The sequence below is a fragment of the Nannobrachium achirus genome, assembly GCF_963921795.1.
Source record: "Nannobrachium achirus genome assembly, chromosome: 10".
NCBI lineage: Eukaryota > Metazoa > Chordata > Actinopteri > Myctophiformes > Myctophidae > Nannobrachium > Nannobrachium achirus.
Genome location: NC_137819.1, coordinates 41,068,763 through 41,084,892, shown reverse-complemented (window position 1 = coordinate 41,084,892; position 16,130 = coordinate 41,068,763). Strand labels below are relative to the sequence as shown.

At 43.9% G+C, this 16,130-nt stretch overlaps 1 protein-coding gene across 1 annotated transcript in view; it reads right to left on the bottom strand.

The window, feature by feature from the left end:
• The window catches only part of LOC308293050 (uncharacterized protein), a gene marked incomplete at both ends in the record, with an annotated part of 72,802 nt that overhangs the window by 25,407 nt on the left and 31,265 nt on the right, over positions 1-16,130 (bottom strand). The window contains one exon of the mRNA XM_080735480.1: positions 11,343-11,380. Within this exon, the coding sequence (XP_080591606.1) occupies positions 11,343-11,380 (38 nt within the window). The remainder of the gene's footprint in view (positions 1-11,342; positions 11,381-16,130) is intronic.

Sequence of the window (16,130 nt, the reverse complement as noted above, 5' to 3'; positions counted from 1 at the left end):
TCAATGGAAAATGTTTTTTTTTTTGGACTGGTCCCCCTCAGCAATGGCGCTGGTTTTGTAGGCCGATAACTCCAAATCGGCCTACAAAACGTCATACGCACGTTCCCCATATCTGAATCAAGCAACTTAAAAACTGTCTGAGTAGACGTTAAAATAACCCCAGACATTGAAAGTGAAATATCCCTTTCACAATTTCTCAATCTTATACAGCAGGGTTCTTAGTTGAGAGAGAGATGAAGCAGGGACCCCCACAACCTTTTCATAGATTTCATATAGCTTCCATATAGATTCCATATAGTTTCATCGATTTGACAATCATCAGTGTATTTTGGATTTATGTCAATTTGTGTTTTCAGATATTTAACCACCTGTTTATTAGGTATTGAGCCGTAAAACTTGACCTTTTACCTGTGAGCTTGTAGATCTGCTATTTTTGCCTACAGTTCTCAGAATATCGACACTAGGGTTCAAGTTGTTTTTTTGGAGGACCCCCTGTAGTAACTCTGAGGACCCCCTAGGGGTCCCGGACCCCCTGGTGAAGACCCTTGCACTTCATCTTAGAGACAAATGTTACCTCTACGTTATGTTTTATGTTACATTATCTATGTTACGCTTTACTCCACTACAATTATTCGACAGCTTTAATTACTACAGTAGTTACGTGGAGCCCTTTTTTATACTTTTCTATACAAGCTCTACAACAGCCGATCTACGCGGCTGTGAGCTTGTAGATTGGCAATATTCTCTCCCGGCGCACAGGGTAAGCACCACTGGTCTATTAGGGGTTGGTTTGTATTTCTAGGTCTGTGGGCTTTCATTTTTATTTCCTCTGAGTCTATACAAATATAATCATCCTGGCATGGTGTTTGTAGAGTAAATCATATTATAAATACTCCGAGTCAGTTTACAATATGTTGTATCTCTTCGGTCATGGTGTTCATTTCATGGGGTCCAGATCATGTAGCTTCGACCTTGTGATCATAGGTCATGGTTTTGAGTCTGTAGCATTGGTTCTCAACCGTTTCTGGATCAGTTGCTCTGATTGATGCGAGTCTGAGTACAGAAACCAGCATAATGAAGTACTACAGCACCACAGACAGCGACTGCAGCACAATAGACAGTTACTACAGGTCTATAGGGACAGCTATTTCAGCACTACAGACAGATACAGAAATAGGGCAGGGTTTCTCAAAGTGGGTACCGTGACACAATTCCAGGGGTGCCTAAGAATACCTTGGTAATATTTGGAATTCATCAATATCACTTCAGTTTAAACACTTATACTTAGTAAAACAGACCTGAGTGGCACTGTACTTCTTGCGATCTTTTTCAGCCTACAGTACACCAAGTCTCTTCACCAGAAATAGCCGATCTACAATTAAGCTCAGCATCACAACGCGCCACGTTGTGATGCGTTGTCACACGTTGTGACATGCGGTGAGCTTGTAGGTCGGCTATTTTGGGTGAACGTTCCCCCCCAGAATAGGGATGCTGGGGTTTAAGTGGTTAAACGCCAACTCTAAGAGTTATTTTCAGTCCGTCCTAACTGATTCACAGCCAAATCGCCAAAAATCGCCATTTTGGGGAGGGCTGAGGCAGCCAGATCGCCAAACGTCGCCTTTCTGATCATTTTCTGATTTTTTTGGTATTTTTTTGACATTTTTAGAGCTATAAATGACCATTCTAGGTTCATATAAGCTTCAGCCATGATTTTGCGATGGAAATGACGTCATCGCCGGAAACCGGAAATCGAGCGTGTCTACCAAGTAAACAAGCATATTTTTTTACATTGGAAGCCATTACAGCAACTCCGCTCTATCTCAGCATCAAAACGTCGGATTTTGATCCGGTTTGAAGTGTCTGTGCGTCTATTGGGCATCTAAGGCACATAGTCGCTACATTTTTTAGACCATCAAGCGCGCGTATGGCATGCACGGGTCCCGCGCCGTTCCATGCTAACGCTAATGCTAAGTGGATGGATTGGTTGCTAATTTGAGGCCTTCTAGCAATCACCAGAGACCTTAATCGTTGGCGACATCTAGTGTACACTATATAGACTACAGCCTACCAAAATGTCATGCATATGAGGGAGATCTACTGTGACTCTGAAAAATTAATTGCGACCGTTAGGGCGCAGTTTAGTTGCGACCGTCAGGTCGCAGTTTAGTATCAAAACCTCCACCGGCCGTCCGTCCGTCGGTCACACGTCACACCTTTGCCCTGCTCATATCTCCGCATCAGTATGACATCACACTGCTTGGTGTGTGCCGTCAGGGTCATTTTTGTACGGTGTGATGTCATACTGATGTCAGCAGTGTGATGTCATACTGATGTCAGCAGCTATGTCTCTATATATGGAGTTATATGTTGTTTGTGTCCAAATATGGGGCTTGTGAGGTCAGACTTAGTGAGATTCGTTGGTTATCTCCATATATGGAGGGAGAACCAGCTTATGAGCCGATGAGTTGTGTCAGAGTCGAGATCCTGCTTGCATCTAATCTGTCGGTAGATAATGCCGGTCTTATATAAGGGTCATTTGTGTACGGTGTGATGTCATACTGATGTCAGCAGTGTGATGTCATACTGATGTCAGCAGCTATGTCTCTATATATGGAGTTATATGTTGTTCGTGTCCAAATATGGGGCTTGTGAGATGGAGGGATGTGTTGGTTATCTCCATATCTGGAGATTCAACCTTCAACGATTTTGACATCTTGTTACTAATCTGTCGGTAGATAATGCCGGTCTTATATAAGGGTCATTTGTGTACGGTGTGATGTCATACTGATGTCAGCAGTGTGACAGGAGATAAGCTACCAACGGTCGCTTATCTCCCGATTAGGGAGTCTTACTGGTAATATTCCTGGCAGTATAGGCGCACAAGCATATTGTAAATGGCTGTGAGTGAAACAGATATTCTCTCAAGTTTGCCTCTTGACATACTGTATGTTAGGGGGAAAGAATTACTACATATTTGACATCAATTTAAGGTTCTGTATAGTGACAAGCAGGCCTGGAATTTCGTAATTTTAGGGGCATGGCTACTTGGCCTTTTGAGTTGTCCATTATTTAGGGCACAAAGGCCAAATGCCAGGACTGGAAGGCAATCAAATAAAACAAGATTTTAGTCCATGGAAAGAATTTGTTGAATTTAAGGGTTAGGGATGATAACCTAATCTGCACTGAAATAGATACATGATGATATTTACCATCTGATATATGCTCAGCCATGCACCAATCAAAGTCACTGGATTGGTTTAAAGATGGGGACACAAAAAAAGGTGTGTCTACATGACAAGAGACACCGGTACGTATGTATGTTTATTAGTTAAAAGTGGAAATTGAAAATAAAGTGTTTAAAAAAAAACAGAAAGAGACACCGGTGTCTACTGTCTACATATTGATCAGAAAGAGACAGAAGATAACGTGCTACAGTCAGCTGGGGCATTAAGGCCACTGTGGCCTCAGGTCATGCATGCCATTGGTTTAAGGGGCACAAGGCCAAACTGAGGGGCAACGGCGGCCATGGCCTTCATGGCATCCATGAAATTCCTGCCTTGGTGACAAGGTCAGGGGTGCCGTGTATGAAAAAAGTTATTTACAGGGGTGCCCTGAGCCAAAAAAAAACGTTTGAGAGTCACTGCCAGGGGCGTCACAAGGGGTAGGAAAGTGGGACTGAGTTACTAGGGCCCAAAGTTGTGAAAATGTGTGCAAATCTTTGAATATATGTATTTTTTAAGCGAACATTTGTAACTCAAATTTTGCTTCTGGGGGGTACCTGGAACTCAATATTTTGAGATGGGGTTCCTTGGCCAAATACATACCATTTTGGGGGTCCTTCACATGAAAAGGTTTGAGCTCCACTGACATAGAAACATAGGTTTTTCAAAAAACCTCAGGATTTGAAATATTCAAAGATTTTCATGATTTTTTCAAAAATAGCAGATCTACAAAGTCACAGCGCGGCACTCGGTGCCGCGCTGTGAGCTTGTATATCTGCTATTTTTCAATAGTTAAAGCACAGGGGCCCCGCAGTGAATCCTTGTACCCAGGGCCCAGAATTTGATGCGACACCCCTGGTCACTGCTCTAGGTCTATAGGGACAGCAACTTCAGCACCACGGACAGTTACTGTAGCAAAGTGTTTGGCAAATGAGTTTCATCCATGTTTGATATGGTGAATTCAAGGTCTGTCCCAGCCAGGGGCGTCACACCAAATTCTGGGCCCTGGGTACAAGCATTCACTGCGGGCCCCCCATGAATGTTAACTATTGAAAAATAGCATATACAAGCTCACAGCGCGGCAAGCTTGTAGATCTGCTCGAGCTTGTAGATCTGCTCGTGAAAATGTGTACAAGAAACCTATGTCAAGGACCCCCAAGATGATACGTATTTGGCCACGGACCCCGATCTCAAAATATTATGTTCCAGGGACCACCAGAAGCAAAATCTGAGTTAGAAATGTTCGCTTAGAAAATATATATATTCAAAGATTTTTCACACATTTTCACAACTTTTCAAAAATAGCAGATCTACAAGCTCGCAGCGCGGCACTCGGTGCCGCGCTGTGAGCTTGTATATCTGCTATTTTTCAATAGATATAGTTACTAGGGCCCCTCCACCTTGGGCCCTAGTAACTCAGTCCCACTTTCCTACCCCTTGTGACGCCCCTGGTCCCAGCCACAGTCGACCATGCCGTGACACCTTCAGTTGCACCGTATCCACCCAGGGGAATACAGCTTTAGCTCCCCGTGATTGGTCAGCTGCCATGTTATCCCCAGGGAACAAAATATGGCCGCCGACCAATCAATCAGCACAAGTTCATCACCATCCCTGTCCTTTGTCCTCCATGCATCTCTGAGGTTTCACTTCCAACACCTTTAAAAACAACACAAACACAAGCAGCCTGTGTCGGGCTGTAACGTTTATGACATTTTATATGACGATTAAGTGTCACTCAAATAATTGCGAATAACGATTTAATTGTGTTTCTGTCGTTGACAGTTACATTCCTGTTTGGCTTGTAGGCTTTGAAGTTGCACATGGCAGATATGACACATAACCTTACCTAAATAATATACAAAGAAATTACTTGCATATATTTGACAACTTTATACTTGAAAAAGAACATTTATAGTGGAAATAGCAGATCTACAAGCTCAGAACGCGTTGCATCACTGTTTTTTGAAAATGTTTGAAAATATGAAATCTTTCAACATGTAAAGGGGTCTTCAACGTTTTCAGGCTGGGGACCCCCAAACTGATGGGGAGATGGAGCAGGGACCTACCACCTTGTAGGTTGGGGGGTCGGGGCTACGACATATTCTTGTACAATTTATAGCGAGCAGGGTGGCCATAACACTACCATTTCTAAACATACTAATTATTAACTGAGAACCAATGTCAATAATATCAACAACTGTCAATTGCATAGTAATCATGTATTCAAGCTATTCAAAATGGATAGAATCATGATTTATTTTTTAACATAAATGTGGAAAATGGCAAAAAATTAAAAAAAAGAAATATATATATTGTTTAATCAAGGAACAATTTCCCGGACCCCCTGCAGTACCTCCGCGGACCCCCTAGGGGTCGCGGACCCCCTGTTGAAGATCTCTTAATGACGATTATGACAAAATAATTTCGATTATGTCAAATAATTGCGATTAGAAGATTATGTAATAATTGTGACAGCCCTAAGCCTGTGTGTTTTGTGTTAGTCTGGGTCGATGCTTGGATGACTTTATCTAGTTGATCTTCCTCTCCTTGGGGGAGCCAGAGTTCTGCTGGTTTGCATTGTAAGTCATTTAGGCCTGGGGAGCTTATTGAATGAACTAATTCATTCAGTCAGAGACCTGGCGGGGTGGAGCCGCTATGATATGTCTGTCTTTGTACTGGATGTTTGCTGATGCCACATTTGCACAAAAACGTACATAGGAGGTACGAATAACATGCTACCCGCACCACTTCCAACACACACACACGCGCACACATACACACATACACACACACACACCCACGCACAGTAAAGAACATCACATAGATATAGGTGTTAAAACAGTAAGACAGATGATCGATGTCTCTCTCTCTCTCTCTGATGATGCATGGCTCTGTAACAGAGAAAGCCTTCGGGACAGCAACTCTCTGGCTTTACTGAGAGGCTCTGTATCATTGCACACACACGCACGCGCGCGCGCACAGGCATTATGCGAATACAGCTGTGTACATGCAGACCCACAAATGCTGACAAAAACAGACAAGCACTGACAAAACCACACACACACACACACACACACACACACACACACACACACACACACACACACACACACACACACACACACACACACACACACACACACACACACACACACACACACACACACAGGGGCGTAGCCAGGAATTAAATTTTGGTAGGCGAAATGCCAGCCCCCCCCCCCCCAAGGTTATAATTAAAACACTATTCCAGTATATTCAGTGTAAGGGCTAGTTATTTTCAAAAAGCACAGTATGGCGCATTACAAACAAGGCGAACATTGCTCCCAAATAGTGACATAGGCCTATTTCAACTTGTGATTACAACACTAGCTAAATGAGTTCAAAGTAAACTTGTGTCCCTTAAAATACATGGCTCACAACAACATGCGGTGGGGCTTGAGCTTGAAAATATCGATAATTTTGAGAGTGAACTACTCCTTTAATGAAATACATTTTATTTTTTATTTAAGGCCCATTCCCACTGGGCCAGATAACAGATAAAAAAAAAACTCTTTCTTTAGATATTTTTCCATTCAAAGTGGATGGTAGATACAGATAAAAATATATATATATCTACCATGCACAGATATTTGCCACAGGTACTTTTATCTGTGGTAGATATTATAGATATATTTTTTATCTGTTATCTGGCCCAGTGGGAATGGGCCTTACATTTATGGAAGAGGCTTGCTTAATGAGTTTTAATATGCTACAGCTGGAGAGACAACAAGATGTCAATTCTTAATCCAGCAGTGCTGGATTTAAACAACACAATGATCACGTATTGTGTTTGGAAGCTGTTTACCTACTACATTAAGGACTTTATTCATTTGGAACAGAGGATATCCTACAGGTAGGAGGAAAGCAGAATGGACTTTGTTCAGTGTGTTATTGTCTCTGTTGTTGCGACTTGAGTTAAATAGCCCGGCATCCCAAATGTACATATCTCTAAAAGGGTAACACTTTCTCAATGGCCAGGCCGCCTACTAGTCAATGAATGAAACTGGTTGAGCGACATTCTATAGGCCTATGGTCCTCTCCACACTGTAGGCCTACTGCCCAGTCAGGCCTTTACACAATGGAAATAAGAGACTTTTTTTTTTTTTTTGGGGAGATTTTTTTTTTTTTTGCCAGATCATTTCTCAGTTGGTAGGCGGTCGCCTCGTTCGCCTACCGCTGCCTACGCCCCTGACACACACACAAGCATAGGAACAAACAAAATAAGGCTTTACAGAGGCACACAAATCCACAAAAAACACTGACAAACACACATGGTCATGCACAGGTGAGCACAAAGACAAATGAATGAGTATGAACTAGGGCATTCACCGAATATTCGAATATTCGAATATTCGAATACTAACGTCACTATTCGACTTGGTAAACTGAATTCGAAAATCGCTTATTTTTTTTAAATATTTTTTTTACTCTTTTTTTTTTTTTTTTTTTTTTTTCTTTTTTAAAAATTATTATCATTATTATTGTTTATTCATGGTTCATACAGCTTGGCTAGATAGGAAGTCATAAAAGATGATTTGTCAATGCCCCTGGTGGATGAATTGGTGCAGTCTATATACTGATGTCATGATGCTTGCTGATGTTGTGACCTCCCGACTTAATTTCGGTACTCAGCGGTGTCTTCTCATTCATTCATCCCGGCTTCACGTTCATATTCTCGGCTGTGAATCCAAGGAAACAGACGTCGTTTGAGTGGGAGACACGCCGACTTCCAAATGCTTGTGTGGCCGTGTATTGGGCATCAGAGAGCGGATACATATTCAGCTGGACTGGGAGGCGCGCGCGCGACACACACACACACACACACACACACACACACACACACACACACACACACACACACACACACACACACACACACACACACACACACACACACACACACACACACACACACACGCGCCTTTGCTGCGTGTATCGCTGCGGGAGAAAGCCTGGTAGGCGAGGTTAATCGCTGCTAACGCGTCGCCGACCGCTTTAAAGAGAAAAGAGGAGCTTAAACACAACTTTGCTAATTGCTAGTGTTCCGTGTTGATATGTTTTCCTTTTCCACGACGAGTTGTGACTGCGTGATGACATGCAGCAAGGTAGGCGGCACGTCTATAATGTGAGCTTGTAGATTAAATGTTTTTGACAGAGCTCGAGCCGAGCGTTTGTGAGTGTGAGTGAGAGAGAAGAGACCCCGGCCCGCTGGTGCTGCTGCCTGCTGGAGCTGCTACTCACTGGACCTCCAGTCATTCAGTGTAGTCAGAATTATGTATCCGCCTAGCTCTGGTCCATCGCGTCACCTCCCGCATCGCTCCGGATGGACCAGAGCTAGTATCCGCCCTGCAATGCTCATTCATCGGCCACAAACATCGTCATGCCACGGACCTCCAATATTTACAAGCGACTTGGGCACTAGCCGTTAAGAAAGTATGAATGAACTTCCCCCGAACCTAAATAATTTCGGGTCGGGGCGTCCTCCCGAACCGAAATTATAACGGTATGGATCGACCCTAACTGCCTGTTGCTGATTATAGATTTGTTTGAACAGTCATTTTTTATTATTATTTCCACCAGCTCACGGTGCGAGCCGCGGCGTTGTGAGCTTGTAGATCTGCTGTTTTCACTAGTTTGGGTCCTGGGCGATTGTCTAATTTCTATTTTGGGTCACGGGCTAAACTGTTTGGTAATGTGAACCGCTGGGTTAAAGTCTTTTTATTTTAGAGCATGAAAGAGAAACTGATTAGAAACTGTTGCGCTGTGATGCAGGCAAACTATACAGCTGTCAAATGTACTGTTCCAGGGGAAGCACTGAGCGCACCCATACTTGCTGGTCGCTTAGTCCAATCAGGTCGCGGCTCATTTGTAAATGCCACGGTCAATAGCCAATCGTATTTCACTAACCTTCAGGTCTGTCCCGCCTCCAGTGGTTAACCCTCACTCGCATGTTGTGTTCAAGACTTGAAACAGCGCATCAATGATTGAGAGGCCGAGAATGGCTCGTTTTTATTGGATGAAAATATATATATATAATTCCCGTCGAATTCCGACTATTCGAATACTTTGAGGTCGAATAATTCGAATTAAAAAAATCACTATTCGTGAATGCCCTAGTATGAACAGGTGTGCACGCACGCACGCACGCACGCACGCACGCACGCACACGCACACGCACACGCACACGCACACGCACACACACACACACACACACACACACACACTGTCACGCATAGGCACATTAGGCAGTGGTGGACAAAGTACTCGACCCCAGTAGAAGTCAAATATTATTACAAATGAAAGTTGTTAAATTTGCATTTGAATTAAAGCACTGCTGGTACTTAAGTATCAAAATGTACATATTACAAAGTAAATTTTCTTGGTAGGTACTGTCCAGTGTCCACCAGTGCATACATAGACAATCTCATTCCGGGTATGTGTGTTCATATACCGGTAGACTAAATGCCATGCACATACAGGGCATAGATATAGAGCATGCATCACTGCAAACTGGCACACAAGCAGGCTAGTACATATAAACACACACAAATACTGTCAGCTCACATAAGAACTCATAGTAATAAAAACTCATCAAATTCTTTTATTATGGCACTTTTTGTTCTCATGATTTTGTCAACGTTTCAATTCGGGCGACCTTTGTTGCCCGTTCCGCCTACATAGGGAAATCCTCTGTGTTAAGTTATCCATCTGTAACCCAAGACAAGGGTCCAAATTTACGGGTCCATTTGGTTGCATTTGTACACTGCTCTGGATTAAATCAACACCAGTGGTAGACTAGACAGTAACAAAGTAACATTTTTGACATTTTACGACATTGTGACGTATTACGTGAGTATTTTTGGACACTTCTGAGTCTTGCTAGACACTCCATTTAAAGACAAATATTGTACTTTTGTCTCCACTACATTTCTTCAAAGAAAAAAGAAAAAAAATCTATCAGGAGACCACAAGGGGAGGTAAATAGAATACCATCTAAAGGAGGTTTTACGGCTGACGTTTTTCCTCTTTCAGATATATAGTGTTTTGTATTTGTTGATGACATGTACTGTATTATTGTGTTAACTTTGTATGCTGATGATTTGAATACATAGGTCCACAATGGAAACACGTCCCCAGGACTTACAGTACCATGTGCCGTTTACATTCCTGACAAATAAAGTATTCAATCAATCAATCAATCAATAAATCAAAGCAACTTTCAATTAAAATCTGACCAGGGAGTACCTCTATACCAGGGGTTCTCAAACCTTTTTAGGCCGTGACCCCCAAAATAAACATATTTTTAACTGGGGACACCCACCCTGACAAGCACTTGGAATTGTTGGTATTACATTTATTGTGACTCGGTTCCACAGATAATTATTGTGAAAATAGCAGATCTACATGCTCACGACGTCTCGCACTGCGAGGCGTTGTGAGCATGTAGATCGGCTATTTTCACAATGTTCGCCTCTTGCTTACTTAATATTTGACAGATTGGCCAGTTTGGTATTAAAAGGGTCTTGAAAGCCCTTAAATTGTCACTTCATAAATGTGCAGATACCCTCTATACACTTATACTGTGTGTTGCTTTCTTTACCATTGAGTGGGGGGGGGGGGACCCCAAGTTTGAGAACCACTGCTCTATACTATGATCCCCAGTTAGTGGGGTTGAGGACTCTGTCCATCACTGACACAGAGGATGTGACCGGGCATGGGGGAAGGGCTCCGGTGGGGTCGGGTTATAACAGCGCTCGGGGGCCTCTGTTTCTCACCTCTAAAACGTTTGCCAAAAGCCAAAACAAAAACCTACACGAAAGGCCACTTTACACTCCCACCCTTTGTGGCCAAAGGTGTTATCAGATATGAAGGAGGGGTGGGGGGGCGGGGGCTATCGGGTGACACAGAGGACACATGAGGACATGGCTGGCCTCCAAAGGACTCAGGTTGTATTCTAGTGGCTTTTGGGACGGGCGGGAGAATAGAAAAATGCATTAGCGTAGAGAGGGAGGGAGGGAGAGGGGATAGGAAGGTGTAAAATGGAAGTAAGAGAGAAGAAAAGGAGAGTTGTTTTCTGTATACCTGATCCCCATCTTTCCGCACCGGCACAGCATCCACCGCTGAACAGGAGGGTGAAGAGAGGGAGAGACACAAAGGAAACGAAAGAGAGACATTATTAGTTATTTTCATGTTACACATGTAGTTGCGACCATAGGTCGCATTTACTACCAAAACCTCCACGGGCTGTCTGTCTGTCTGTCTGTCTGTCAGTGAGTGAGTCCGTCACACTTTTGCCCTGCTCATATCTCCACAACCGTTGCCCCCATCCATGCCAAATTTTGCACACACACTCCTTGACTGCCAAACTACAACCTCAAAGGACCCCCGGAGCCCCAGGGACCCCCAGGTCCCTGGGGGACCCCCAGATGTAAAAAATGACCAAATGTGCTCACACGTCACACGTCACACTTTTTCCCTGCTTATGTCTCCCCACCCGTTGACCCGATCCATGCCAGATTTTACACACACACTCCTTGCCTGCCAAACTACAACCTCCAAGGACCCCCGGAGCCCCAGGGACCTCTGGGGGACCTCCAGATGTAAAAAATGACCAAATGTGCAAAAATGACCAAATGACCACCCCAACGGGGCTGCTCACGGGGAATTCCCGGGGACCACTGACTCCTGGTGCTCCAGAACGGATGCAAAAGTGGTGGCGCCCCCAGTGGAGGACCCCCTCCACTGCAGCTCACATAAAATGCCATAACTCGGGCTAGGAGCGTCCGGGAGAGCCGGGGCCGGTACCTATTCGTCCGCCAAGGCAACGCGGAGACCCCACCCCTCATTTCTCACATGGCCCTCTTCTAGCGCCACCATGAGGCCGATTCTTGCAAAACACATTTTTGGACACTGCTCCTACAGATTTTGCCCTAAAATCACGCACATCGGTACACAGTATGTCTACACATTGCTCTTTGTGTATACATGTGACCTACGGTCGCTTATCTCCCGATTAGGGAGTCTTACTGGTATATATCATCGCTGTATATATCATCGCTGTATATCATCATCGCTTCATCATCGCATATATCATCGCTGTATATATACCGGTATCATTGCTGTATATCGCATGTACATCATCGCTGTCCATGGAAACTTTATGTATGAGGTTTCCATCCGAAAGAGATGAAATACTGTATAGTATCTCCTCACCGTCCGGTGTTAACCTAATTGAAAACTGTTCTTTAAAGAAAATTAGTAATAAAAACATTAAATAGTGAAAATACTCTTGGCTAGCAGCCTCACGCATCTACTCCATTGGCTAATCTTTTAAGAACCTCACCCACACACTTAAACCTCACCAGAGTCTCTCAGGGCTCTATACTAGTGTATTGTCTGTTTTCTTCAGCTCTGTTGAAGCTTACCCGACAATAAGGATGTTGCATGGGCATTAATTGGTTAAGGCAGCCATGGGAGATGGAAAGTGAGAGATTGAATATGCATGGCGTCGCTGTCAGGTGGAAACCTTGTACGGTATCTCCAAAACCGTTACGTTAATACCTTTCATCGGTTCAATATTTATAAAAACCCTTTCACCCTTGTAGCTATTTTTACTACTTTTGTGTGACATGGTTGGATGACAATTGCAGGACATTCATTTACAAAAAAACAACAACATGAAAGGTGAAAAAAGAGATACAAGGTTTCTGCCTGATAGCAAGGAAAGCGTGACAAAGCAAGGCAGAGAGAGAGAGCGAGACAGAAGAGGAGTGGAGGTGGGCCGAGGGATCCAAGAAAAGAGAAAACAGGCAACGTTATGTCAGAGCTGATGCTGCCTGCAACAGGCTAGCTGAGAGGAACATGACATCGCTGTCTGCTATTTTGTGCCGAACACTCCGACAGCGGGCTAAAATAAGACTAATTAGTAATTACCCATCTCGGCACACACAGGAAACAACCAGGGTGACTCAGCATGGTTGTGGAATGACTGAGTGGATGGAGTGACGGAAATCTTGATGAGCAAAGACCTCCTCCTACTCCTCGTTATGCAAAGATATGACATTTTGCCCATATCGTGCAGCCCTACCACAAACAGTAAAAAAAAAAAGAGTATGTTCAGTGTTTTACTGGGGACTTGTTTTATTAGTGGAGCGCTACGTCATGCGCACGTGCACACGCTCATGAATACATGCGCCCTGGAGCGATTTGCGGTTGAAATAACCTCTTTTATATGAAATGTTATTCTATTTACTTGCATATGGGGACACTTGTCGTCATACTGTATCCTGTACATATACCTTGCTATAACGTCAGATCTGATATTTAATTCATTTTTAATTCATGAATCCATTGTCCAAACGTTCTCTTTGGACCTAGATGCCTAGATACAGTACTCGCACAATGGACATCCAGATAGGGTCATTCCTAGTTAGTTCACGCTGTTGATACTCGACAGCTTTTGTAAGCGTCGGTAAGAGGTGCTAATGGTTGTTTTGTCATCAATACGCAAGGTAGATGCACTCTAGTCTACAACTAGTCAATAGCTTTTGAACTAGTGGAGCGACGCTCCGCCGCACCCCACCTCCAGCACATCCCTGGCCCGAATTATGTTGTAGCTTAGCTGCAAACACAAAATGTCCTCTGATGTGTGCCACTTTCACCCAGTGCTTTCATTCCCAGCAGCATCATAAGTGTTTTTATTTGCCTTGCTAAATGTTGTAGGCCTAATGCAAATCGCTACCTTTTGACTGCCAATGTACTGTACAATCCTCTTCACAAAGAAGAGTACTCTGTTCTTGCACTCGTATCAACCGTAACTGCCCCACTTATCATTTCTATGTTTCTCAGCATAATACTTGAGAAGCTATTCAATATAAAAATAGTATTAGATACAGACATAGCAATTCCAGTGTGGCTTTCATACCGCATGTACAGTGGGGAAACCATGTTGCAAAAGAAGAGTGAAAATAGCCGACTTCCAAGTCACTGCCCACCAGTGGCCTGTCATAGTTGATCTGAAAGGACAGGAAATGACAGCTACTGTACAGTATGACACACCTCCCCAATACTCCCACACAAACACACCCCTGGGCAAACACACACACGCACACGCACACGCACACGCGCACGCACACACACACACACACACACACACACACACACACACACACACACACACACACACACACACACACACACACACACAAACACACACAAGGCTTGTGAAGGCTGTGTGGGGAAAGCCTTCACAGAAACCAGAAACCATCAGATCAACAAGCTCACAACATTAGGACGCGTCGTGAGCTTGTCGATTTCAGAGAAAGCTTTCCCCACAATCACAAGCAAGCAGAAAAGACACTACAGAGCCCTGGCCTGAGGGACTCTTCTCAACCACATGGGTTTAAGTCAGTGGTTCTCAACCTTTTCAGGCCGCGACCCACAAAATAATCATATTTTAACTGGGGACCCCCCACCCTGCACATGAACTTGGAATTGTAGGAGTTGGTATTACATTTAGTTTGACTCGATCTAATCTATTGTGAAAATAGCCGATCTACATGCTCACAACGCCTCGCAACGCGAGGCATTGGGAGCATGGAGATGGCTATGGCAATTTCTGCCTCTAATATTTGACCAGAGGTACTAAAAAGTCTTTAAAGAATTTATTGGCACTTTAGACATGATACTCAGTATACACTTATACTGTACAGTATGTTGGTCTGTTTACTGTTGAGTGAGAAAACAATGTTAACATTTAGCTAAACATCTGGGGACCCCCCTGGGGGTCCCGACACACAGATTGAGAACCACATGGGTTTAAGTGGTTAACCCTTTCGGGTCAACCCATAACCGCAACAAGCAAAAGGTCCATGAAACCATGAACCTAGTGATCTACAAAAGATCAAACCATGAAGTACACAGTAGCTGTGTGGTCACAGCTATAAGAACACTGTGACCAACAGAGTGCTTTACTCTACACTATGGCTGTGTGGTCACAGCTAAGAATAGCCCCTTGTAATGTGAGCATAAGCAAAATGTCCTCACTTTGCAGGATTTTCATCTTTCAAAATGCTTTATGACTACAAGAGCACTCCCACAGAGACTGGTGTTAATGAGGCCTGTGTACAGTAGGCTCCTTAGTCACCTCTGTGTGTGTGTGCGTGTGCGTGTGTGTATGCGTGTGCGTGTGCGTGTGAGTCTCTCTCTCTCTCTCTCTCTCTCTCTCTCTCTCTCTCTCTCTCTCTCTCTCTCTCTCTCTCTCTCTCTCTCTGATCCTCTGACATCTCTTTTGTCTTGTAGTCACCCTAAAGTTATCGCTTAAATCCAATCGAAGGACTCTACGACTTTTTGGGGAAACTATTTGGGGACCACACAAATCTGGAACGATGCAAGTCGGGAACGCATGCCCCACCCGGTTATGCAATACCTGTTGTATCCGCTGTCAGAGTATAGGCTGCCCGTTGTACCCGTCTGTCTGTCTGTCTGTCTGTCTGTCTGTCTGTCTGTCTGTCTGTCTGTCTGTCTGTCTGTCTGTCTGTCTGTCTGTCTGTCTGTCTGTCTGTCTGTCTGTCTGTCTGTCTGTCTGTGTCAGTGTCCCTTTTATGCACATGTCTCTGTCGGGTGGAAAACACTTTACTTTTCAGGGTTCAAATTCTAAAACAAGCTGAAAACGTGTTCTGCTACTTGATGCTTTGTGTGACACTGTACTATGATGAAGTACAGCATTACATTATGAAAGAAAAAAAAACATCTTGGGTTTTTGCCCAAGAGCAACGATATGGAGTTACGCAGTAACCCATCCAGTCCCATTATCTGCAGAAGAAATGCCCTGTATCTCTGCCCCTAGGTTTCGAGAGGGGAAAATGGCCC